General features: G+C 34.7%; 2 protein-coding genes across 2 annotated transcripts; both read right to left on the reverse strand.

Moving 5' to 3' along the window:
- Positions 1-348: 348 nt before the first annotated feature.
- On the reverse strand, positions 349-18,706 carry LOC108219311 (structural maintenance of chromosomes protein 6B). Its single transcript, XM_017392679.2, has 28 exons — positions 18,413-18,706; positions 17,890-17,995; positions 16,664-16,797; positions 14,189-14,244; positions 13,669-13,755; positions 13,259-13,579; positions 12,462-12,581; positions 11,791-11,925; positions 10,667-10,743; positions 10,336-10,411; positions 10,163-10,237; positions 9,965-10,069; positions 7,365-7,534; positions 7,180-7,282; positions 6,589-6,701; positions 4,940-5,144; positions 4,172-4,303; positions 3,960-4,074; positions 3,780-3,865; positions 3,596-3,691; positions 3,173-3,309; positions 2,997-3,099; positions 2,534-2,613; positions 2,326-2,404; positions 2,166-2,223; positions 1,934-2,031; positions 1,705-1,799; positions 349-740 (listed from the first exon to the last, which is right to left on the reverse strand). The coding sequence occupies exons 1-28, from the start codon at positions 18,549-18,551 to the stop codon at positions 683-685; spliced, it is 3,159 nt and encodes a 1,052-aa protein (XP_017248168.1). The 5' UTR covers positions 18,552-18,706; the 3' UTR covers positions 349-682.
- Positions 18,707-20,223: 1,517 nt separating this feature from the next.
- LOC108216120 (leucine-rich repeat receptor-like protein kinase TDR) lies at positions 20,224-23,950 on the reverse strand. The gene is made up of 2 exons (XM_017388800.2): positions 21,135-23,950; positions 20,224-21,043 (listed from the first exon to the last, which is right to left on the reverse strand). Exons 1-2 carry the CDS (start codon positions 23,755-23,757, stop codon positions 20,634-20,636), a joined length of 3,033 nt encoding a protein of 1,010 aa, XP_017244289.1. The 5' UTR covers positions 23,758-23,950; the 3' UTR covers positions 20,224-20,633.
- Between the last annotated feature and the right edge of the window lie 1,181 nt (positions 23,951-25,131).

The raw sequence follows: 25,131 nt of genomic DNA on the forward strand, positions 1-25,131 counted from the left end.
AGGTAAACCACCTAGGACACTACATATAAAAATATAGACACATATCAGATCGCCATTATATTACAGACTAACACTATATTTTAATAATGCTAAAAAATAACATAGTGTTAATGATTTAAATCCGAACCTAACGTTAGTGACAAAAAAAATTCCAAACCTAACATTAGTGACAAAAAGAAAAAAATTATAGTTCAGTGGTAGGTTTCTAAACAAATAATAAGTTGAGTGACAAAAAAAACTATTTTCCCTTTATAAAAAAGATTGTAATTTAACAAACCCAAAAAGAAACATATCCGGACTAGCACGGGCGTCCATCTAATAAATATTAAGCAGACCACACCAAAATGCTAGTAGTAAATAATAACTTTATGGTGACCAATCAAACCTTTTCGGTAGAAGAGATGAAGACCGACTTGCGGTTTACAATAAATACTTTCTCCCTTGTCACGCATAACAAGACATATACTATCACTTCCTACCATCAAACTGACTGCTAACCAATTTGTGCCACAGTTTCCAAAAAGAACAGAATCCATCAGATGTACAAATTTCACTTAAGGTAGCAAAATCTTAATCACCACCAAACAATTCCACTAGTTAGCGGATGTCTCATGTCTCTATGCAGGCATAATAAAGAACAATATAATTACATCAATTCTTCAAACTCCAGAAATTAGAAGAATTACGAACGAGGAGCCGCCATTTGCTGTTTTTTAATCCTCTCATCTTGTTTAACCATGCTGAAACAATATTATGAGAATTAGATTCACAGTTTATGTATGATATTACAGCCTACAAGTTCTAACTGACAGACTTCCCAAGTTCTGGTAAATCCAAAACACAAACACACACATACATACAAATCAATATATTTATATAGATTTCATGCAAGATATTAGATGACAAGTAGATTCAAAAAGTACTCGTGCACAATTCATTCCCCACCACACTGTGCAAAATAGATTAAATTATTAGTGAGTTGATGCAGTATTCATAATCCTGAAACTCAAGTACACCTCCAAAGGACAAAAACTAATATGATTTTTTTCTAAAAACTTGGTTTCCAAAACCTTTAAAGGAACACAGAGGAGACCCTGGGTTACATATTGGTGTAAATTTGCAAATACCAACCATAAACAAAAGATATTCACATAGTATTGATTTTACACTTCAAATAACTTTAGGTGCCGCATCTGTTTTCCACAACACAGCACATCTATTAAATTTTGAGTAACTAGACAACTTTGTTCAGTACTTCCCATAAATCGAATTTTCTCTTTGAATAAAAAATTTAGATTATGTAATTCACACAATATCTTTTATGGGACAATATTAATACTATCCTTTACTATCTTCCCTTTCCTGCATGAAAGTCTTGGTAATGGTCTCACATTTTAATCAAAATGATGCAGGATGTTTCTTCAAACCAGATGTGATGGTGAACTGACTACTTATAACAGACAAACATATATTTAACAAAATATTTCCGAAGTTCCATACATGGAAGACAGTATTTAATCTTGGTCCACGACGCATTCCTCTGCTAAAAGTTTAATACCTGATATATAGTGCTAGCTACATTTGCAGAAATTTAGTGACCTTTAAGCCTTGGTTCTTGGAATAATAAATCATATAAGGATTTCATGCAGAACAACGGTGTCCATATAAACATATGAGGAAGGTATATAGCTGATAAGTGATTACCTTATATCATGAGGGGTGATAAAAATCCATTGTGATCCTTGTGCCAATGCAAAATCAACGAGCGTGTCTAAACTAATCTTTCTACTAACTGCATCCTGATAAACAAAAGAAATATGATTTTTGTTTGGACTGATTTCGCTAGTTAAAGAACTGAAAGAATGACATAAAAACAAACAATTAAGTTTTTATATAAATAAATGACAGAAATTAGTTTAGCCATGGAAACTACCATAAACACATCAAATTCATCCATTGCACGAAATGGAGCTTCTGTCATTTCATGAAGTGCCAGAGCAAAGCATAACGTAGAAAAAGAACGTTCACCACCTAACCAAACAACAAGAATGAAACTTACTTTCGAATATTTACAACAGGCGGAGTCTGGAGATTGAAGTGCAGATAACTAATTGATAAAACATACGAGTAGCATATGTTTTGAATTAAATATATCAATAGTGTACCTGAAAGCCCTCTAGTGTCTCGAACAGTATTGTTTGATGCATCTTGAGGCATCTTAACCTGAAAGAAAGTACATTGACAAAAAGTTATAGGTGTAATTCCAGGCCAATAACCTAAATAATAATACCTGAAACCAGTAATCACGTCATCAACAACAAATACCTCTATCGAGAGGGTTTCATCTTCATAACTAATTTTAATCTGGCCACTGATCCCTTTCTTTCGTAAATGTCCGTTAAATCTGTTGCGCAACAACGAGATAATTAGCTTGAAGGAGTTTTTTGGATATATAAATTAAACAAAAAAGACAAATTAAAGAGAAATCTGAATGACAATTGACAAGAATCATAATCATCCGTAAATATCATACTGCCAAGTCAACTGCCGCTTCAAAAGTGTTGCATTCCTCTGAAACTTGCTATATCGCAACTCTAAGGATTTCTGGCATGCCTGAAATTAAGCGCATTAAAAAGGAATGATAAATTAATATTTTTGTGAGCATGGCCGCATGTATATCCAGAAGAACAGGAGCAAGAGGATGACCAGTACCTTCCAAGAATAAACACACAAACACAAATAAACAAACAAAAAAAATAATTTATATATATATATATATATATATATATATATATATATATAGAGAGAGAGAGAGAGAGAGAGAGAGAGAGAGATTCGACTCTATGAGCTGCATTCGTAGTCACTACTTCTAAGCAAACAAAAACAGTAAAGATGGTAAGAAACATTTCTAAGTCTGCTCTTTGATTTGTGGTAGTCACATATATGAATAAAACTTATAATGTGGTAACTGGTAATTATAGATATATTTTGCTTACATGTAGTTTCTGACGAAACATTTTGTAAGTCTGCCGCTTTCTAAAAATCTTTCGCTCTTTCTTGTCATGCATCATTCTAAGATCATCAATAGATTCTGGATAACTGCAAAGTACATTTCCTGCATATTATACTTGTGTGGTATTTTATTCACAAACTAATTGAGTGGTTACCATACTTTTGGCTCTCACGCTGCAGTCTTTGATTAAGCCTAGTCAATTGTGCACTTAGTTGTTCTGGAGTGCTTCCATCATTCCCTCCTAAAGCCTGGATCTCACTTTCCAGACAAATGATAGAAGCCTTTTTGTAGTTCACCTTCAAGTTTACCACATAAATAAAGTCATGACAGGCAAATACATTAAACCTTAAATGAAGTACTGAATATTCGCCTAAAGAAAGAGCTATCTCATCCTGTATACGAAGGATCGTCAGATGCATGAGATCACAAAAGAAAGCAATAAACACAAGATAAAAAAGTGATACAATAGCACCCTAGGAAATGATTAAAAGACACGACGAAAGAATGATATGGGTTATGCCAGCCCAGGAAGCTTCGGGAGGGAAGTAATGAGATGCTTATCAAACACATTAAATGATGTACCTTGCGATTGTTTTCAAGATCTTCTTTTCTTAATTCCGCCTCTTTGATATTTGGAATTACCCTCTCATTCTTTGCAAGTTCAAACCGATTCCTTTCCTAGAGAAGAGTAAGATTAAGATTGCACAATTCAGGAAGTGACATAGAATCAAAGATAGCATCAATACGAGTAAAGAATGAGACAGACCGCTTTTGCACCATGCAGATCTTCTTCAATCTGCATCATGTCCTGTTCTTCCTTCTCAAAAGCATGAATCTCTGCTTTTGCTGATTCTATTATATGGGCAAAGAAAAATCTGTAATCGACATAGAAGTTGTACACACACACACAAACACATATGCTTCAATAGAGAACAGATATACATACCACAGAGATTTTCAAATGATGCTTTTAGTTCACTGGCTTTGATTTTTGCTTCAGCCGCACTAACTTGAATCTCTTCCAACTTACTTTCTCTTTCTTGAATCTCCTTTTTAGCAAGCTGGATAGAATTCATAAACAAAAAAGACATGTGAACAGAAGTCAACAAAAAACCTGAAGACAAATAGAAAGGAAGTTAAAGAGAAAAAGGAACAAACAGATAACTCCTGATAAAGCTCATCAACATTAGATGTTGGTCGAGAACTAGATTCTAATGCATATGACTTCTCTGTGTCTTGCAAAGCAAATTTCTTTGACCTCAGGATGCCTTCTACATCAGTACGCCGCCTCTAAACATAAAGAAAAATACTGATCATCAAACCAGCACATCCATGATTGTAAATATGAAATAGAAAAATTGTACAAATCAGAATTAACTTAAAAATTTATTAAACTTTTATGAACTATATGGAGAAAGAAAAACAAAAAGGCCGTCCTTTAAAGGTTTACACATCTAAATCCAAACCAATATAACTTTAATGGATTTTGACTATGCCCTGACATATAAAATCATATTTAACATTCTCATATTGGACATATCAACTTTAATATGTCACTACTAGCTAATATTTACCTCACCTTAGTTTTAGGAATAATAGTGGGAAAAATATTCCATTTGACTACTATGTCAATGGTTCACCAAAAAGGATTGCTTATCAATTAGAAACTAGCACAGTAATTCATGATACATAATTCACAGAATTCGTAAAATAATATATTGAGGAGAATATACCAAGTTACTTATAGTCTATTTTCTATAAGCCAGCTTAAGTTGTCCTTCACTATATAATCAACAAACATATTTTCCAATTCCTAGTGCCTCTCACATTATAAGTGTGAATGATGACTTAGATTTTAAGAAAATGGCTATACTAATAATAATCCCACCCTACAGAAACAAAATAAGAATGTTATGAAGATTTCACCTTTGCAAGTTGAAATTCATCTCGAAGATTATGATGCCCATCCTCCAAGCGCTTTCTCTTTTCCCTTGCTTGTCGAACTTCCTCTTGTATATGTGACGCATCATTTTCAAGATTTTTAATCTGATCATCGAAAGAACTACATAAGCGGCCTGTTCGTACATTCCTATTTGGTGGGAGAGTAGTCTGGGCTGAACGACGGGAGAACCTAAACATGATTCATTATTAATTGCAATAGTAGCTAAAACAATATTGCAAGTAATGAAGTCAAAGCTGAAACTTATTTGAATCAGTGCAACAGCTAATCCACAAGATCCTCTAAGTTAATTGTCATTTATCAGCCATAGAAAAACATTGCTATATGAACAATAAAACTATTTATTTACCACATAAAAATAGGAGCAAGTGAGGGACACTTTTAGTAAAATCTGTAGTTGCAAAAGAATTGTGACATTACAAGTAAGTGATTAATTTCAAAATAAAAATCTACGTATTTATAACTAAAAAAACCAACTAAATTTGATGTGCATTTATTGAATAAAAATCTATACTATTATATCCTTATATATAATAAGCGTAAGGAGGATAATTTAATTGTTTGGAATAGTACCATAAAATAAATACGAGCTGCTAGATTTATTGTCTGATAAACGGTTAAGATTACGTAATAACAAAAGATATCTTTATATTATATAAAGCAAATTCCTCAAGCATATTAAAGCTAAACATTAAAATTCAAATTTCCTTTTTTAATGACATGCTTTTTAGGAAAGGAAACGATTATTAAAGCTAAACATGCAAAAATTTGGTCATTGGTTTATAGTCCGGTATAGTGCACTATAACCGTTAGATCACTTAAATCAAATTGATAAAAAACGTTATATTGAGTTTTGTATATTTTACAACATATTAAAATAAATAAATAATTTAAACACATAAAAATTTATTAACTATTAAAATATACCCGTGCAACGCACGGGTTATAGGCTAGTGTACACACACACACACACAAACATATGCCATCAAACATCATTTCCATACCCTCAAGTTACGTGATGGAAAAACGTGCCTAAAACCTAAAAAGCAAGATCTGTGTCGAATGTCAAAAAATTGACCACAAACAAGTCCATGTCCCAGAAATTTGAAATTATATTGAATCTGGAATCTCTGTTTCGTGTGCGAGCATGACTCAATTTGTCCAGAGTAAACTTAATCTTGCAAAAACAAATTCAAACAGGAGAATATGACTTCACACTCTTCAACTCAAATCTAAATGACAACAAGCAGAGCTGCTGCAACGTACGACTAGATGAATAATCTAAAGGTAGTCAATTGAAGACACATTAATGTACTAACAAATTAACATTTTATGTGTCATATGTGTTATATAACTAATCAGAGGATTATATAATAGACATTAAGACAGAGATTCAAAATTTGAGACATTGAGACTTGCATGATTTTACCGTAAACTAAATTGTTTACAGCTCTGTCATACAAACATATTCAAACTTGGATATGCATAATAAATTCTCCAAGATAAAATATGATGTATTCCAAACACTGTTCTACGCATATTCTGAAAATTACTAAGTAATATCTATTTGATGCACAGGAAAGTTGGACACGACTAAATTAGCACAATATCTTACATTTTATAGCCCTCTAAAGTGTAAACCTCCTTCAAATTCTGAATATTTCTGTCGAAAGCAACAGATTTACCCACACTGTAATCACTAACAAGAACTTGTCTTTCAGCATGACCCTGCAGATACAGAAAGGATTAGCAGTGACGATACTTAAATTCTAAAATGTGAAGGTCACAAATCGAACACTCCTGTCATTCAAAGTAGACCACCTACTTTTGATTGAAAGTCTACTCGTGTTCAAACATGATGTGACTTAATTTACATGTAAAATGTATGAATTAGCACTAGTAAGATTGTCTGTTTTGGAATTTTAATTAAGTCATGGTCATTTGAAACCCAGAACAACATGAAGGATTGCCAAGGTTAAATCGCAAATTTCTTGTTTTGAAAGGCATACAAATGATTAAAAAAATATAAAGTACCAAAATAAAAGTTCTACTTGATCTACAGAGCCAAGGCAGAGAGAAGTTTATATGATTCTTTCATTTGATTTTGAGATGGATACAAGTGACATTATAGTCTGAAATGATTGCTGCACTATAAAAAAAACTTGGAGCAACAAATAGGGGATAAACAGGTTAAAACACCATTTACCACATCAATTAGGACATTCATCACAGTAGCATTCTCTGAACGTAAAACAGATATTGTAGTAGGATGATTTATCTGAGGAAGCAGGTGATCTGGAATATTCAGCCTAAAATAGATAAAGCACACAGTTAGCATAATCACCCAAGAATAGAAGTAAGCTTATAAGAACACTATTTTAGTTAAACTACCTTGGTCTGGAGAAATCATAAATAATGATCTGGAGGTGATTGTAATTGGCTTCCCTTGCACAGGCTCTCAGAACAAGATTGTCTTTATGATCATTCACGATAAAAGCGTTCAACAACCTTCCTACTGCATTTTCTACGGCATAAGCCCACTTATCACCACCCACCAATTTCTGCCATTTATCACCTCAAGTGAGCAACTAACAAACACATCGCCCTTGAATACTTTTAATTTATATGATGGCAAGGCTCTTCAGAGCAAGTGAACCCATGTGTTCTCTTTTTAAAACTAATGGTGTAGTGAATACAAGAATCCATACTACATTTAAGTCAATTATTTATTAATATCATCACCAATGAAAACAGAACCACTTAAATTCCTTTGAACTGTAACTAGAAATGTAAAATGCAAATTGCAGTCATCAATTTATCATCCTCAGAAAGATTACTAATCAACAAACAAAAGATAAAGATATTTTTCATTCGAACAAAAACACCATACCATATTATTTCCAAATAGATCACAGAAAATACCTAGTGAAAAATTCATATCAAGCAAAGATGGATATTAAAACCAGAAACTAATGATTTAAACACTTAGCGGACCTGCATGCATGCATAGATTCTAACATGATCAGTAAGCCTTTTCCCCAAAAAATTTATTTGGGTGGACCAACATTAATCAAACATATATATTGGATAAATCGGTCTCAATCAGGGGTGAGCAACGGTTTCAACCCGAACCGAACCGAATAGAACTAAACGAGAATCGAAAGAGTAAAATTTCAAGAACAGAACCAGAACTATTTTGTGAAAGAACCGAGGTGTCCAGTTCCAAACCAAAAGTGCCGAGCTTTTATATTTCATTTTAAAGTTTTTTATTTTGACAATATTTTTTCTACTCCAAATTCATTTAATTTGACAGATACTGTTTGTAATAAAGTATTAACTACTAAGATCTTGTGTTCAACTGCATTGTAGAAACTAAAAAAGCAACATATTAACAACAACAAAATTGTATCATAGTACGTGAGTAGACAATTAAATAATATCATATATCATATAATATAATATTAATATTATATATATTTGTCTGATTCTCAGTTCTAACAGTTACTGATGGAAGTAACCGGAACGGCGGAACCGAACCAAAATTCAGAGAGAGAGAGAGAGAGAGAGAGCAAGGCCGGACCTGAACCGGGACAAACTCACTCCTAAGTCTCATAGATCCTCCTTCACTGGATTATGTGTTCTGTCACTAGGTTTATATAAATCCCAAGTTTTGAGGATCACACTTAATAGCAAGCCACTTTATTATTGTAACTTAACAGTATTGATTATATTAATAGTAGCCTGCCATTAATCTCGTTCTAACTCAGTTTTGCACGAAATATATTGATCATTATCACAGTAAGCTATTATATAAAAAACAGCCTGTTGTTACAGAGTCCTAACAAAAATCGAAGTCTACCCAGAATATAACGAGTTATCTACATGGTTAGAGTTTCTAAATTGTTAATTCTCTGATAAATATATTATAGTATACGTTCAAGCTCACTGAATTAATACAAAAACATATTTCCTAATATATAGGATATAGTAGAGACTGATTCAAACTCTTTTAAAACATCTCAACTATCTCTATCATATTCCATATTTATAGGAGTATTCTTGTAAACGATTTTCCTCAACCATGTCTCCTATACTTGTGCATTCTAATTTGAGTTTAACGTTCAGAATAACATTTCTATTTATAAACTCAAATTTGAGCCGTTGTATGTGCTAGTATATAAACGGTTGAAGGTTTATCAAAAAGATAACAACTCACAGATTTGAAAATCATACAATTTCTCTAAACAAGCTTTAGTGTTTACAGTTTACATATTGTCTTTAGAGACTGTAGATTTAGTTGTAACCATTCTTCTATTTGTATTTAAAAGATAATTTTTTAGAGTTATTGAAAGTGATCAAGGATTTAAAAATTGTCTTTAGAGAATATAGATTGAGTTGTAACCATTCTTCTCTTTGTATTTAAAAGATTATTTTTTGAGAGTTACTGAAGGTGATCAAGGATTCTGATATAGAACAGAGGAGCGGGTAGAGTATTGGCATTGGTTCTAGATTGCAAAGGGTTCAACGAACGAAGGAATTCAAGGAGTGGAGCTCAAGAAATTCAGAGGTTCAATGAACGGATTGCAAGGGGAAGTCAGTGTCGAGCTAATTACAGTCGGCTCAAGTTACAAGGGATTACAACAAGCTACTTTCAGTGACTAGGTTAACAGGAGATATATTCTTATTCTGTAATTGTTGAATTCTTCTGTAATTATATGTTCTCTTACCAAGTTGATAAAAGACCAGGATGTAGACCATAACTAGGGGTCAAATCTGGCTAAAACGTCTTGTGTCTCGTTTACTTTATCGCATCGTATTGTTTCTGTCATTGCATGTATAATAGCTTGATATAATTCACTGCTAAATTGATAGATGGAGTAATAGAGTGATAAATTCTACTTCCATTGAACTTTCTTTTCAACCTTTCGGAATATTTGATTTTAACATTCACATAAGGCGCAAATGCAAAAACAACTATATCAGTCACTAACCAGGTGGACCCCTATCGGACCGATTGGCGGCCTTCCAAATCGGTGGTGATGTCTCTCTATTGCCCTTAAAAGGTTAGTTACTCTATCACCTCCAAAAGCCGTTACCTGGCAAACAAGCAAGATAGGCATTTAGCTTGTAGCAGTGAACATATCTTCATTCTAAAGAGTGCAGATTCTAATAGTAGATATAGTCCAAACCTTGTTTGTTTGGTGCGAACGGAGATCACGTATGGTATAACGGATTTGTTGATCCTTCTTCATTAAATCATCAATCTGAAGAGAAAAACCCAATATCAGTCAGGCATGCTAAATAATATAAAGCGTGTCCACATGCAGGCCTAAAAAAATCAACTATAAAGGAATGTTTATACCGCGGACTGGAGTTTCCGAATATCATTATCTGCATCTGCTATGCTATTGGATAAAGACTCCTCATCTTTTTTACATCTGGAAAGTCAAAAAAAATCAATATATATATACACACACACACACACTTGTGCGGGGCCTATAATACAAAATGTAACATATATATATATATATATATATATATATATATATATATATATATATATATGCACTACATTTCACTAGATCAGAAGAAAATACAATTCAATTGCACCTTGTTTTAATATGAAATCAACAATACATGAAAAATTCTGTGCAAAGGTAGATTTCTGGAATACACATTAAAAAAAAAAAAACCTTTCAAACTGCATAACAGCTTCTTCAACCTCCTGCCTAAGCCCACTTAGGGTTTCCTCCATCTCATGTTCTTCAGCCTAAAATTTTGTAAAAGCAAAAAGGTCAATTCTTCCTAATGATGTGCTGCAACGACTACTGTTGTGTTCCTAAGCAGTAATTAAATGTGCATGGATCATGGAAGCCATTTATTAACATGTAAGATTCCGGCCATGCACCAGCACCTGAACAGTAATTCAGACTTTACTATAGAGTAACACTATTTCATCCACAAAAACATTTATATATTGTCATCCATAATCCTAATCTAGCTCAGGCACCAACTTATGTGTGCAATTACTTACAAACACATGGTTCCCTTTCCTGAATAGAAATATAATTTGTTACATGTATTGTGCCCAAGATATGCCATTTATGCCACATACTTGAAATTTTATTCAAGCAAACATAATTATGTATGAGGTGTCGCATATTGCACAACTGTGCACAACATTTTTATTCATCCTAATATGCTTATGTCCAATAGATTTTAACAGCTACCTCAGGTCTTATTATTAAAATCCAATTCCTCCATGCAAAATGTCAGAATAAGGTCCAATTGCTAAAGGTGATCGTTTACATCCTTGTACTAAAAAACATTTGTTACAGGGCCTCCATACATTGCCTAATACTGCTAATATCGATAAATTAAACTAATGACAACTTACTACAGCTTTAAAACTACACCAAAAAGCAATATGAACAAGGATCAGAATTATAGTTCCAAGTTGACCACACAACCAAACAGCTAAGAGAACAATATACTGAACAAACAAACCCAGTGGCGGATCTAGGAAGTTTTGTGTTAGAAGGCACAAAAAATTTTAACATACAAACTAACGCAAGCAGATGAAATCAAATGCACCTGCTCATTAACAAACAAGCAGTTTATGTCTTATTATTATGATGAGACTCTTCTGGTATGGATTCATGTGTACAGGGAGAAGGAAATGGTAGAGGATTAGTCACTCTTCAAGTAATATTTATGAGATATATGCATATATCTATATAAAAAAAAGTTATAAGAATGATTAATATGGGGTCCTGTGCCCCCTGGGGCCTCAAGGTAAATCCGCCTCTGAACAAACCTGTGTATTCTTATCATCCTGGTCATTTATATCACGAATTTGTTGCTCAAGCATTTGTGCCTTCTTCATCATCCTTTTTATCTCGTTAACTCTACGGCTACAATCTTCTTCTAGCTCGGACCTTTTTTTTGTAGCCTAAGGCAAAAAAAAAAAACAAAATCAATAGCAAGAGATAAAGCAACAGTAGTGGAAGTTCTTCAGTAAAAAATCTACCTCATTTATGTAACATACTGTTACAGACTTACATTAAAAAAGCCAGAAAATATTTATTAATGACCAACATTCATGCTTGAAGTCATTATTCATACAACCAAAGGTTAATAACATAACAAGGTCCATGTGCCTATTTAATGAGCAAGTGTGTGAGATTCAAGACAGAGCCTTCTAAGTTGTAGATGTGGAAAATTTGAAATCAAGATGAACTCTGTTAGCATTTTATGAACAGAGCAATAAAAATATAATGAGATCATGCCAAGATTATCCACTCAAACTCAGCTTGTATAGTATACAAGTTTATAGACCATCTGCAGCCTCAACTTGTTTCATGAGCTCAGCGTTACAATGTAAGATGTTCACGAGCTCGACATCACAATTTGTAATATTATTATAAAAGAGAAGTGTATACAACTTTTGATTCATATGCACACATTAGCATTCATATTTATCAGTACCTCTGATCGCTTTTGTTGCAATTCTTCCTTCATCTTTCTGACCTCTGATGTCCTTTCCATCAGAATAGCAATTTGAGCTTTCTTTTTGGCCAAGCGATCTTCCAAACCCTCAATCTTGACCTGCCATATAGGGAACCATCGATCTGATCATATAGGTTAACAAAAAGGATAAGCAGATTTAACTTCTTGTTGTTTACCTATTATGAAACATACTGTGATTCTTAAGCATCTGATATATGAAATATGATAATGCCACATGTTCCTTACTAAAATGGCAACAAGAAGAATACAATTTTCTCAGTTTAAGGCATTCAGGTATTGTATTCTTCAGTGTTTCAGTTTCTTGCAACTGAATTTAAGATTAAAAGTTAAGAAAGAAAGGAAATGCAGGAGTCAGAACTTCGACAGTACACATGATGCACATGATTAGAAATGACAGTCCTACAAAGTACTTATTTAATAATTTATTTTTTGTTAAGTTGCAAAGTATTTATCTTTCTTGATGCTATTTAAAGGAGCATAGCATCTCTTATGTGTATTCTGATACTGATCCACGGGGTTTTTCCCTAATCAGATTTTCATTACGAATTATAGTAAGAGAGAATATTCTTGTGCGTGTTCATTATCAAGGTGGTAACAACCGCATGACCTGACACTCATTGCAAGCAAGAATGTAAGTTTAAAAAAAAAAAGAGTAAATGAACAGTTTCACTGCTAATGTGCGTAATTTCTGTAATTAATTCATTCATCAATTTCATAGCATATTAAAATAATATGTACAAAAGATTGTTACTTACAGTTTGTCGTTCAATTAGGTCTTGACAATAAGGTATCCGACCTTTAAGTTTTTCAATCCTTGCATCTTGTTGCTGGATTTGATCATCAATGTCATATACATGGGCCCAGGCAAGTTTCTTCTTTAACAGCTGTGCCCTTTGAGAAATTTCTTCGACTTGTTCCATGCTTTTAATCTTTCCTTGCAACTCACTAAGTTCCTTCAGTATGGGGCTGATTGAACTTTCCAAATTTCCAACTAGCTCTTGTGCACCAATCAGTTGTTTTTCAATACTTTTTAATAGATCAGCCACATGATGTAGCAATGTTGCCTTGAAGAAAAACTGAATTCATAATGTCAGAAAACCAAAGAGGTCATTAGTGACGAGCGATAAAATTGAAGAAATTGCAAGTCAAATTGTAATTTTCTCACCTTAAATTTATCCTTCGCGTTTCCAGAATGTAAAAATTCTCTACTTTTATCTTGACTCATTATCACACACGGATTCTCGACATCAATCTGCTTGAGGTAAAGCACAGTAGATTGCAGGTAGATACTACGTCAGAATGCCAAAAAATATACAGATTCTAGAAAATCAACACTCTGAAAATAGTTTGCTTTCAAACTTTTGACATTTTGAAGTAAATCGTGAGTCTGTTCTTGATATATATGTCAGTTCCACGAAATTTAATTTGATTGAAACAATGAAATTTTATTTTGACAGTAGCTACTGCAAGCTAATGTATATAGTTTTCTGGTTTTTTAAGATACCCATTAACTATATGGTTAATAACTGTCATTTATCTTTTAAAATCAGATTAGCTTTTTACTGGAGCAGATAATCAAGTGTTACATTTTAACTCATTTCAAAGTACCTGACAACATCAAGACAGAATCACAGTGGTAGTGATGATTAATTGTCATAACTCATAAATCATAACCGATTACTCACATTGAAATGTTCAACGATATCCACAAGGTCTTCTTTTCGACTGGCCACCCTTTTTCCTGTTAATGAATTGGAAACAATGAAGGTTAGGAAATCAATACCAATACCTACGTGATAGAGAAAATATTCTCCTTAACTAGTTCAACCAAAAGAAACATTTGTCTTCCAATATAACAAAGGAATGCAGAGAGAGAGAGAGAGAGTAATTAAATTAATTAGGAGGATGAAATGGGAGGGAAATACATTAAGTTGGTATTTGTGTAACAGATTATAAAATGCAACATAGGTTGTTGCGGATTGAAGAATAGACCCCCTGTTAAAGCAAGTTAGGAATTCCATACTTTCATTGCATACCTAGTCTTGCAATTCAATTTCACAATTCTGAAGATAGTGCTCATATCAGCATCTTCATGCCAATATGTAAAATAGATCTCCATAATAACTTCTGATGAGCATGAGCAAATATACCACCTTTCATGCCAATTAAAGCTTCTAATGTGCAGATGCTAACAAAAATTTACCATATAAAACTATAAACAATATTATGACGATTGCTAATCTGAAACTTTATGATGCTGAATGAGAAGAACATAAATAAGGGAGAGCATTATCAGTTTAATGCCTTAATGCCACAACTTTTACAAAGTAAAACATGGTCAAATGTAATGCGGAAAGAAAATAAAGAACTGGTATATGTGTGTCTATCTGTGTGTGTGTGTGTGTGTGTCTATATATATATATATATAGGCAAGTGTTCAAATACAAACTAAAAATAAACTAAAAACTACAAACCAATCTCAGCCATCAGATCAATTAATCTAATGCCCCCCTAGAATTCACCACACAATAAACATGCACCCTCCCATACATGATTCCGCAGAATCCTCAATTTTCGGTTTAAATTTTCCCGTCAATCGGTGAACTTTTTTTGAATCCGACTTCACTAAATTTTTCTTCATCACCCAACGATCGATTTTTATACCATATGTGCTATGTTTCGATGTGATTTAAAGAAATTTTCATTTCAGTTTGTAGTTTTTAGTTTGAGAAGGGTTTGTAGTGTAGGACCCTATATACATACACACATATTATATATATATATATATATATATATATATATATAGGCAAGTGCTCAAATGAGAACCCCAACTGATGTGAGATATGAGATCTAATCTCAGCCCCACATTTTTATCCCTAAATCAAATCACAATCACACATTTATATTTTAACATTTTCTTTTATTACACTCTCCCTCTTCCCTCCCACCCCCCACTGGCAACTATCCACTGCCCACCTCCACCCTATACTGCCATCCGCTACTACCCATTGTTGCTGCTGCGACGCAACCGCCAGATCTGCTACAACGTCGTCGTAGTCGAGGCGGCGACCTCGTCTCCAGCCACGAACACAAAAAACACAGATCTCTCTCTCTCCCTCTCCCTCTCCATCTCTCTCGCCAGAAACACGACTGCTTCCCCCCCTCTAAAAGCCCCGTCCTTATTCTTCCATTTTCTTCTCTATTCATCACCGATCCACATCACCTCCGATTTCAATACTCCGATCTAGAGATGGTATTGGTGGAGGTTCGGTGATTTTTGTTTTTACGGTGGTGATTTCATATTGTTGATGGTGTTTGTTTGTGGTGCTTTATAAAATATAGTAATATTTGTTATGGTCGGAGTTAATGATGGATATGGGGCAGAAATAGAGGTTGGATGTAGTGAATGAGAGAGAGAGCGTGTGGATGTAGAGAGAGAGAGAGGAGGTTGAGAGAGACAGTCGGGAAGCTGATGAATTGGAAATGATGATTTTCTATTGTTTTTTTTATTTTTTCCGATGGTGACTTTGTTTTGTATTTGGTGATTTTTCGGATTTGGGGGTGGCGGTGGTGGTTCGTAGCTGGTGGTGGTGTGGTGATTTTAATTCTCTGGAGTTGATTTTTGATTTTCTGGCGGTGATTTATTATTTTCTGGTGGTGATTTTATGTTTTGCGGTGGTGATTTTATGTTTGCCGGCAGTGATGTTCTGGTGGTCGCCGGAGCTGGTGGTGGTGGTCAGCGGTGGTTGAAGGTGATAGGTAGTTGAATTAGAAGATGGTGAAATATTAAAATATTAAATGAATGGTGAAAGATGAATATAATGTATTTAAATGAGTGGCTGAGATTATATCTCATATCTCACCATAAGATCGGTTCTCACTGGAGCATGACTCTATATATATATATATATATATATATATATATATATATATATATATATGTTAGTAATTAGTTTATATTTGTTTAGTGTAAAGATGAATAATATATATATTTATCACTACGTTTTCTATGTGGGGCTGGTAGTTTAGAAAAATAGGTTATTCATAATAAGCTCGGGTCATAGTCCAGTAGGTCACTTTCAACTAAAAACCTCATAACACATCACAATATGAATAACAAGCTTCAGGAAGAAAACACAAATATTAGACAAAGTTAAAACCTTGGTGATCCTTTAGAATAGTTGAACTTGTTGATTCAGAAATCCTGCGCTCTATAACAATGCTGTCGCCATAAGTTTCTGGCTTAAAGGCATCCTCCCCTTCGTTTTTTAATTCCACCTGAACCAAGGCATAACTACAAACATACATAAGAGCATATCAGAAACGGGAATGGAACTTGAATGCGTCGGCTAAGTAGGCACTACAATGATTCCACTAAAAAGGATGCGAATAAAAAATTAAATTTTAAGGTCATATGACATATCACACCTTTTTAAGACTTAAATTAACTGATGTGGATTTCCAATGACATCAATTGAAGTAACATCACTACTTCTCACTGTTCCAAAGCTAACTGTATAGCTCTTTATCCACTAAAAGTTTAAATATTACCAAAATGATTTTATGCTATTAATAACTGTCTAGTGTAAAGAATGGGCTCTCTTTGTAAATTGGACTGAGTACCAGAAATGCAAAAACATAAAAGAAGTCTCATATTATAAATCCAACTGATCAAAATATACAACAATAAGTAGAGGCCACATGTTAATCAGTATGATGTAAGCTGGTCCACAAATTGAGCACGAACTATAGAGCCCAAAACGTAAAGTCAATGGTTGCTGGACGCAATAAAAAGTCACTGACCCGACTTGCTGTCATTATAAATTAGCAAAGTGTCTATGTAGAATAATAGCCAAAGTTGCCCATAAAATAGAAGATTTCAATTAAAGAAGGGAGGTAAAAGAGCTACTTATATTCGTTGTAGGATTCTTACCTATATATTGTCAAAAAATTTAATCATATCTGAACAAAATACAATAGGTCTCATTTTCAGCTCCTTCGAGTTTTATTAGAGGCAAAAAATATTAGTTTTTTGATTTTTTTTTTTCTGTTTACAACTTACTATTGAATACCATAACTCTAATTCATCTAATTCATAAGGACAGAATTCTCAAACACAGAAAAACTAGAAAATCTTCACGGAAATCATAATTTCCACTCTACGTCAGACCATTTCCAGGATCAAGTAAGACCTATTTTCCAACCGAAATTACGAAACTTTGGTTCTTTTATGTTAAAATTTTGTTTTGAATACAAATATGGCGAGCACATATTGAAATTTATTTGGGTTTTTAAAAAAAATCCACTATAAATTAGTCATCACCTCATCGCTATCAACTCAATGTACAGTTACAAAAAGGATACTAGAATTATAAAGAACTCTTACCTACAACCGGTCTTTATAAAATCCTTAAGACTCGCGGCCCTCTGTGTTCCTCTCGCCCGACAACCAAATGCAACACATAATGCAGTAAGTATAGCACTTTTCCCACCTGCATACATCAAATTAAAAACCCAATTAGCAAGATGAGGTCACGGATTCTGTTCTGGCTTATTCATTCAGTTTCTTAGCTACTTACATGGGAATGCACAACAAACAAGAATCCTGATTAGCTAAGGATGTAAAGCAATTGGATATAAACACATATTTATACCAGCTAATTAAGAAAGCAGCATACAAACCCTGACTTCTCAATTATAGACACAAATGCACATATAAATATATGTCTAAAGGGGGAGAGGCAGAAGAGAGGGAAGGAGGGAGAGAGGGGCAGCGAGAGAGATGGGAGAGGAATGGAGGGAGAGAGGGGGCAGCGAGAGAGATGGGGAGAGGGATGGAGGGGAGAGAGGGAGAGGGAGAAAGGGAGGGAGGGAGGGAGGGGGAGAGAGAGAGAGAGAGAGAGGCATACTCCCATTCTGTCCGGTGACGAAATTGATAAAATCACCCAATTGAATTTCGAGATTACTGTGACACATGAAATTCTCCAAACGGATTTTAGAGACGATGCCTGCGCGATCGGCACCGCTATAAACCCTAGAATCTCCCATTTTGATCTATAGTTCGTTAAACCCAAATTGGTGTACTGATAATCAATATATTCCCCGCTTTGCTTTGGAAGCTGCTGCTGCTGCTATAGTGCTAAGGCGGGAAGTGGTGGGTGAGGCTAAATCGGTACTTCTGCTTCTGCAAACCAGGGTATGTACATTTTAGGAGAGATGGGCCGATTATTTATACATTTAATTTAATATTCTTTTCGTAATTTTAGATATTTTTTCTCATCAATCTAGAAATTGTCGCATCTCCCTCCAACTTAGCTTCCTGTATTATTTCTTTGTTCAGTTGTTGGTATCAATGTATGATAGATGATCATGTTAATACAGGAATACATTAATAAAATATTTAAATTTGAGATGATTATATATACATGATTTATAATCATGTTATATATCTAATAAGAAAAAAAAGTTGGACTTCAAAATTTTAAGATGATATAACTTTTCAAAAATGCTCATGTGTATATATTTTATTTTTTTTTGCTAAATGTTTATATTTAAGTTTTAGATCTTAATTGTCTAAAGTATTTTTTACCGTTGAATATATACGTAAATGAATATTCTTGCATTTATTATATATGTTAATATATAAAAATGTATCTTTGAGCACATATGCTTGATTGTTGTTTGGTTTGATTTATTATGTTATTGATAATAATTTTAATCAATTATACAAGTTGAAATGGGAACTTTCTATATTATTTATATTTTCACAATTTGTATAGGAAGGGAACTTGTATTTGTACTAACGCTTTATGCAGGCGCAAAAACACACATACTTATCAGCACTAACCGAGCTTTTAATCTCAGTAGAACAATGTTCGATTGTTTCCCGAAATTAATGTTATGTTTGTTCACGAAGAATGAAATAAATTAAAAAGATTAAAAATAAATGAAAATAAAACAAATAGGAGGGAATTTTTTCCAAAAAAAACGAGTGAGAAAGAAATTGTTATGACAAGATTTGAGAAAAAATCGGTACAAGATGAAATGAAATATTCTTTCTCAAATTATCGGTACAGGATGAAATGAAATATTCTTTCTCAAATTATCGGTACAGGATGAAATGAAATATTCTTTCTCAAATTGGGATGTGATATCTAACCTGAGATGTAAAGAATACAACGAAGGAAGGAATAATAAAATTTATAAACAATTATGCGTAACATTCAAATTTCTTTTCTTTTCAAATCATTTCACCCCACCAAAACACAATACCAGTATTACGGCTGTATTATTATTGTTGATTTGTTTTGTTATTTTAGTCGATTAAAATCTAAGGAGGTGTATTCAAATTAAATTTTAATGGATTGTATCTGATTTTAATTTTGTGTGTATTGTTGATTTAAAAAATCATAAAATTGATACAAATTATTTAGGATTTATAGCAAAACATCACATTAATTACGAGCCAAAAATTTTTATAGGTTCACATTTATCAAGTAAATTTGATATTTTGTTTATTCATGTATGGTATTATAGTCTTAATCATCTGTATTGTTTAATAACGTTAAAATAATAAAAAAATCAAACTTATTATTTAAATATCAAATCGGTTGATTTTAGTTTGAAAATTAATGTATAAGCCTGAGGGCTTGTTACTATTTGTCTACAGAATATTATGGAGAATAAATGCGGCAAACCTGCAGCAAGGACACAGGTTAGCGTAGCCATAGAAATTTTGGTATTAGAACATTGGCACAGATTACATGTTTTCTGGATGTGCTAAAGTTGGATAAGACTCTCTCTATGTCTAAAATAAACACAGGAGAAGAGTTCCAGGATCCGAGTCATCCTGCTTTAAGTTTTAACTTTTAACGTATTATGCAAAAGGTAGAGGAGCTAAAGTTGGCTAGATATATCCAATCTTTTGTGGACACTGGAGAGCACCTGCAAATAGATTGTTATCAGAGAATATCTGGCTGAGTTGCAGGCTAAGCGACTATGTTTCGCGGCTCTGCCTGAGGTACAAGTAGTTTGCAGACGGCGTCCCTAGAATCCCAGCACCCTCTTTCTTGTCTCAGTCATTTCTTGCATTAGGAATTAATAAAAAACCTTCACTTGCTCAAGAAGCTTTTAGCATTCCGCAGCAGAGTCCTGGTCATCAAAATCAACTACATGTTTGTTGCAGCCACCACATTCTCCACTCGCGGGTACTTTTCTCTTTGGTTTAGCTTCTAACAGCATCGACACAACATCCCTCATTGGTGGTCGATCAGCAGGGTTTCGACTAGTGCAGAGCAAGGCAACCCTTAGCAATAACATCATCTCCTCTCTGACAGGTGCACATAAGGCACCAGCATTCTTATCAAGCACATTTCTAAGTCCTTCTTTCGTTTTGATTTTTGTTTTAACCCAATCCACAATGCTGTTCCCATCTCCAAACTCCGCATCAACTGATCTTCTTCCACATAATATCTCCATCAGTACCACTCCATAACTATATATGTCACTCTTCTCGTCGACTTGAAGAGTGTAAGCATATTCTGCAATTGAAATATGATAAATTGTCACTCTCGCTTTTAGAACAAGAAATAACCTTTTTTTTTAAGTATAGATGAATAAGATATGACATACCTGGCGCAATATAGCCATAGGATCCAGCAATTACTGACATAGACTCATCGCACTGAATCAACTTGGCCACACCAAAATCAGCAACTCTGGCCTCCATCTGAGCGTCCAATAAGATATTGCTGGGCTTGAGATCACGGTGCACAATCACCGGATCACAATCATGGTGAAGATAGCAAATCCCCTGAGCTACCCCCATTGCTATCTTGTATCTGGTTAGCCAATCTGCTACCGAATTATGACCTTTATTGTGATTCCCATGCAACAGATCATCTAAATTCCCATTAGGCATGTACTCATACAAGAGCATTGTGGTCTCATTGTTACTGCAGCACCCTAATAATCTCACTATATTGCGGTGCCTCACGCTTCCCAACACTTCCACCTCAGCCAACACGCCTTTGCGCTGTCTGATCATCTCTTTCTGCTTGCCCCACAGCTTCTTAACAGCTATGATCTCACCACCTGGCATTTCGGCTTTGTAAACTGTTCCCATCGACCCCATCCCCAAAATCTTATCCGTCACAGACAATGAATAAAGCACATCATCTGCCACGAAATTTAAACGCTGAAAAGCAGTTAATTTCCAAAGTCCAATATCTCTGTTGCCTGATGCAAATCCACGGTGATATCTAGCGTGGTAACACCTAATTAGAGCAATTAATGTGAACAGTACCAGGCCTAATGCTGCTGCCAAAATCCACACAATTGCACCAGCACTTCTGCTCTGCTGCTTGGCCCGTACATCTACGTCTCTCGGAGAATGATCACTTGCTCTGCAAGGTTTTTGCAGGATGCTGCCGCAGAGACCTTTGTTGCCAATAAACGACGACGGATGAAAAATTGAAAGTATGTTACCAGACGAAGGGACCGGACCTGTGAGTTGATTATAAGACACGTTAAAGTTCTCCAATGTACTAGAATTATCAAAGTTTGCAGGGATTGTTCCTGTCAGCAAATTATGTGATAAATCAACATCAGTAATCGACGGAAGAGCTGAAATCTCCCATGGAATTATTCCAGTCAACAAATTCTGGCGTAAATTCACTGAAATAAGCTTATGACAGTGACCAATATCCCAGGGAATGTTACCGGTGAATGCATTCCCTTCTAGTTCAATTTTGTACAAGCTTTCACAACCAATAAAGTCCGTTAATTTTCCAATGAGACCGGAGTGACTAGCAGAGAATATCTGCAAGCTTCGCGAGCTCCATACGTTATCTGGTAACTCCTTCTGAAAGAAATTGTTGGATATGTTCAAGTACTCTAGCTTTGGCGCATTGCTAAGATCTCTGGGAATTGATCCACTAAAATTATTGTTGCTGACATCCATAAATGTTATATTATGTGACAGGCCAAATCCTTCTGGTAATGAGCCATTCAAAAAGTTGTTTTGAACGCGAAATCTTTCTAATGCTGTACAGCGGCTTCCTAAAGAAAATGGCAAGTGACCTGAAAATTGGTTTGAAAAGAGTAAGAGCTTCACGAGCCTATTGCCATCACAAACGTGTGGAGGGATCGGACCAGATAGTGCATTTGAAGAGACGTCTAGCTTTTGCAACTTTCCGTTTGAGCCAAGCTTTGGCGGCAAGACTCCTGTCAGAGAATTGTTCCAAAGGGAAAGGAATTCTAAATTAGGAAGACCAGCTACGCCTTCTGGTATATCTCCAGTTAACTTGTTTGTCATCAAATTCAGAGTATTTAGCTCCTTGAGTAACGATACTTCGCTTGGAATAATGCCATTGAGCTGATTAAAAGATAAGTCTAAAACTTTGAGCGAAGCTAGTTGAGATAAACTAGGAGGAATGCTTCCTCTAAAGCGATTTTTGAAGAGTAACAGGGTCTCAAGCTTGGATAAATTACCAAGCGCTATTGGAATTTCCCCACTAAGATTTGCAGATGAGATATCTAGATAGGTCAGATTTGATAACTGAGAAAGTTGGGTGGGAAGCTCTCCTGTAAACTCATTGTATCCGATTTCAATCCGCTGTAATTGCTTTAAAAGGCCTATTTCAGCTGGAAGTGCACCAGTGAGTAAGTTTCCAGCGAGGTCTAGAAACTTTAGCCTGGGAAAACTGCAGTAACTTCCCGGAATTTCTCCAGAAAAGTAGCTGCCACCAAGGTGGAGGTGCTCGAGAAGCTGAAGTTGAGTAATGTCTTGAGGCAAAGAACCGTTGAAATCGTTGTTGTAAGCGTCTAGATAGGACAACCACTTAAGTTTTGATATACCCGAGGGGAATCCGGAACTGAATGCATTGTGACTGATGTCAAGGCTTATGAGAGAGCGTAGTTCAAATACATGCGGTGGAAGAGGTCCTTGAAAAGCATTAGTGCTGAGATTCAAGTAGCGGAGGTGGCCTAAGTGTCGAATATTGGAAGCAATGGTACCAGAAAGGTTGCGGTTGGAAATGTCAATTGAAATAATGTGATCATGCTGGTCACATTTGATGCCAGACCAGTTACACCAGATAGGATTCCTAGAAGGTTTCCAGCTGTGAAGAGTGTCAAGAGGGTCTACGAGAGACGATTTGAGGGAGAGCAAGGCGATGAGTTGGACAGGCAGGGTTTTCGCAGCTGAGATGCCTGTAAAAAACAAGAAAAAGAAGAGGAAATGGAGTTGTTTCATGGTTTCGAAACGTTGAGCTTTTGTGTTTGTGTTATGAAGAAGCTAAAAAGAGTAGATTTAAGGAAGATGGTGGCTAGGAAATGCTTTTGTGGAGTGTTGTTTGGTGCAGGAGGGTGGTGTGTTCTTCATGATTAGTTTCCCATGAGTTGGTCTGTTTTTCCTTTGTTTGTTGTGAGTGATGGTGTGAGAAAAAAGTGAGAGGGGATGAACTGAAAGAGAAAGAGGTTACAAAACAAAGAAAGTAGTATAATATTAATTCAGTTTCATCCAACTATCCCTTTTTTCTGTTTTGTTAAGAAACTCTTATTTATAGTATTTTAATATTGCTTTGCTGCTTTTATACCATGCTTATATGATTTGTTTCTCTCCTTTTCTTTTAATTCACTTCTCCTTCTTTTTTGTATCACTCCTTTAACTTTATTCTGATCAACATTCTCATCATTCTGGCTATGCAGTAGTGGCTAAATATATACATCTGTCACCATCTCAGGATCCAAGAAAGAGATTTCCACTCATCAAATAATGATCAAAATAGTTACTACTTTTGATTATTTCCCCCCCTCCATATAATCATATATATTTTTTCATTATAAAGGGTCTGAGATTAGAAAGAATCTGGAACTAAAATAATCTAACAAATCAAATGTTCATAATACTCTTACATTGTAATTTTGCAAAAAGAACCAGACCAAAATGAATATTTCTACTGTTATTTTGAAATTATCCTTTTAAGAATGCATCTGCTACATTTTTTCTTCTCTGGCAAAGGAAAATATATCTGCTACTTTGAAATAACCTAACTGTGACCACAATGCTTTTATGACAAGCATTTGCATGCCCCAAGAAACCAAACAGTAGTATGATACAATCCATGTAAATCACTTGTGCTTCTGATTTTTTTTTAAATTTGAAGGCTATCTTTTTGGTTTAAGGTTTATTCAATTGTACTGGGATTGCCTTGTCTGTCTTGGTCTTCTTGAAATTAGCAATGTCCCTGGCCCTGCCAACATCTGCATTATTTGTATTTCAGATTCTCAGACTACCTCTGCGGAGAAGGGGAGAGACTTTGAACCAAATACATAAAATGTCTGAATTGCCACTGTGGTTGATAATTGTCTGGTTAGATAAGGAAGGGCAATCTAGTCATGAGATTGTAGTTTTGAGCTAATGGTATTCTTTTTGTCAGTCCCCTACAAGTAAAGTCATCAACTGAATCATGCTCATCATACAAGTTTTTGTAACAGTAATCTCTAGTACGCTTGTGATGAGCTTCCACTTGAGTTATATTACCTATCTTTACCAGTGAGTGACGTGAGGATTTCAGAATTTTGGTGTTAGCATTTTATGGGACCTAGTATGTCGCTCGTGCCTGGT

This window comes from Daucus carota, chromosome 4 (genome assembly GCF_001625215.2).
Source record: "Daucus carota subsp. sativus chromosome 4, DH1 v3.0, whole genome shotgun sequence".
Classification (NCBI taxonomy): domain Eukaryota; kingdom Viridiplantae; phylum Streptophyta; class Magnoliopsida; order Apiales; family Apiaceae; genus Daucus; species Daucus carota.

Coding starts and splice junctions, on each gene's coding strand:
- LOC108219311 (XM_017392679.2), bottom strand. CDS start 18,551: ATGGGAGATTCTAGGGTTTATAGCGGTGCCGATCGCGCAGGCATCGTC. Junction 17,996..18,412: donor CGTCACCGGACAGAATGGGA/GTATGCCTCTCT, acceptor TGATGTATGCAG/GTGGGAAAAGTGCTATACTT. Junction 3,100..3,172: donor CTGCAGCGTGAGAGCCAAAA/GTATGGTAACCA, acceptor TGTACTTTGCAG/TTATCCAGAATCTATTGATG.
- LOC108216120 (XM_017388800.2), bottom strand. CDS start 23,757: ATGAAACAACTCCATTTCCTCTTCTTTTTCTTGTTTTTTACAGGCATC. Junction 21,044..21,134: donor CTATGGCTATATTGCGCCAG/GTATGTCATATC, acceptor TTTCAATTGCAG/AATATGCTTACACTCTTCAA.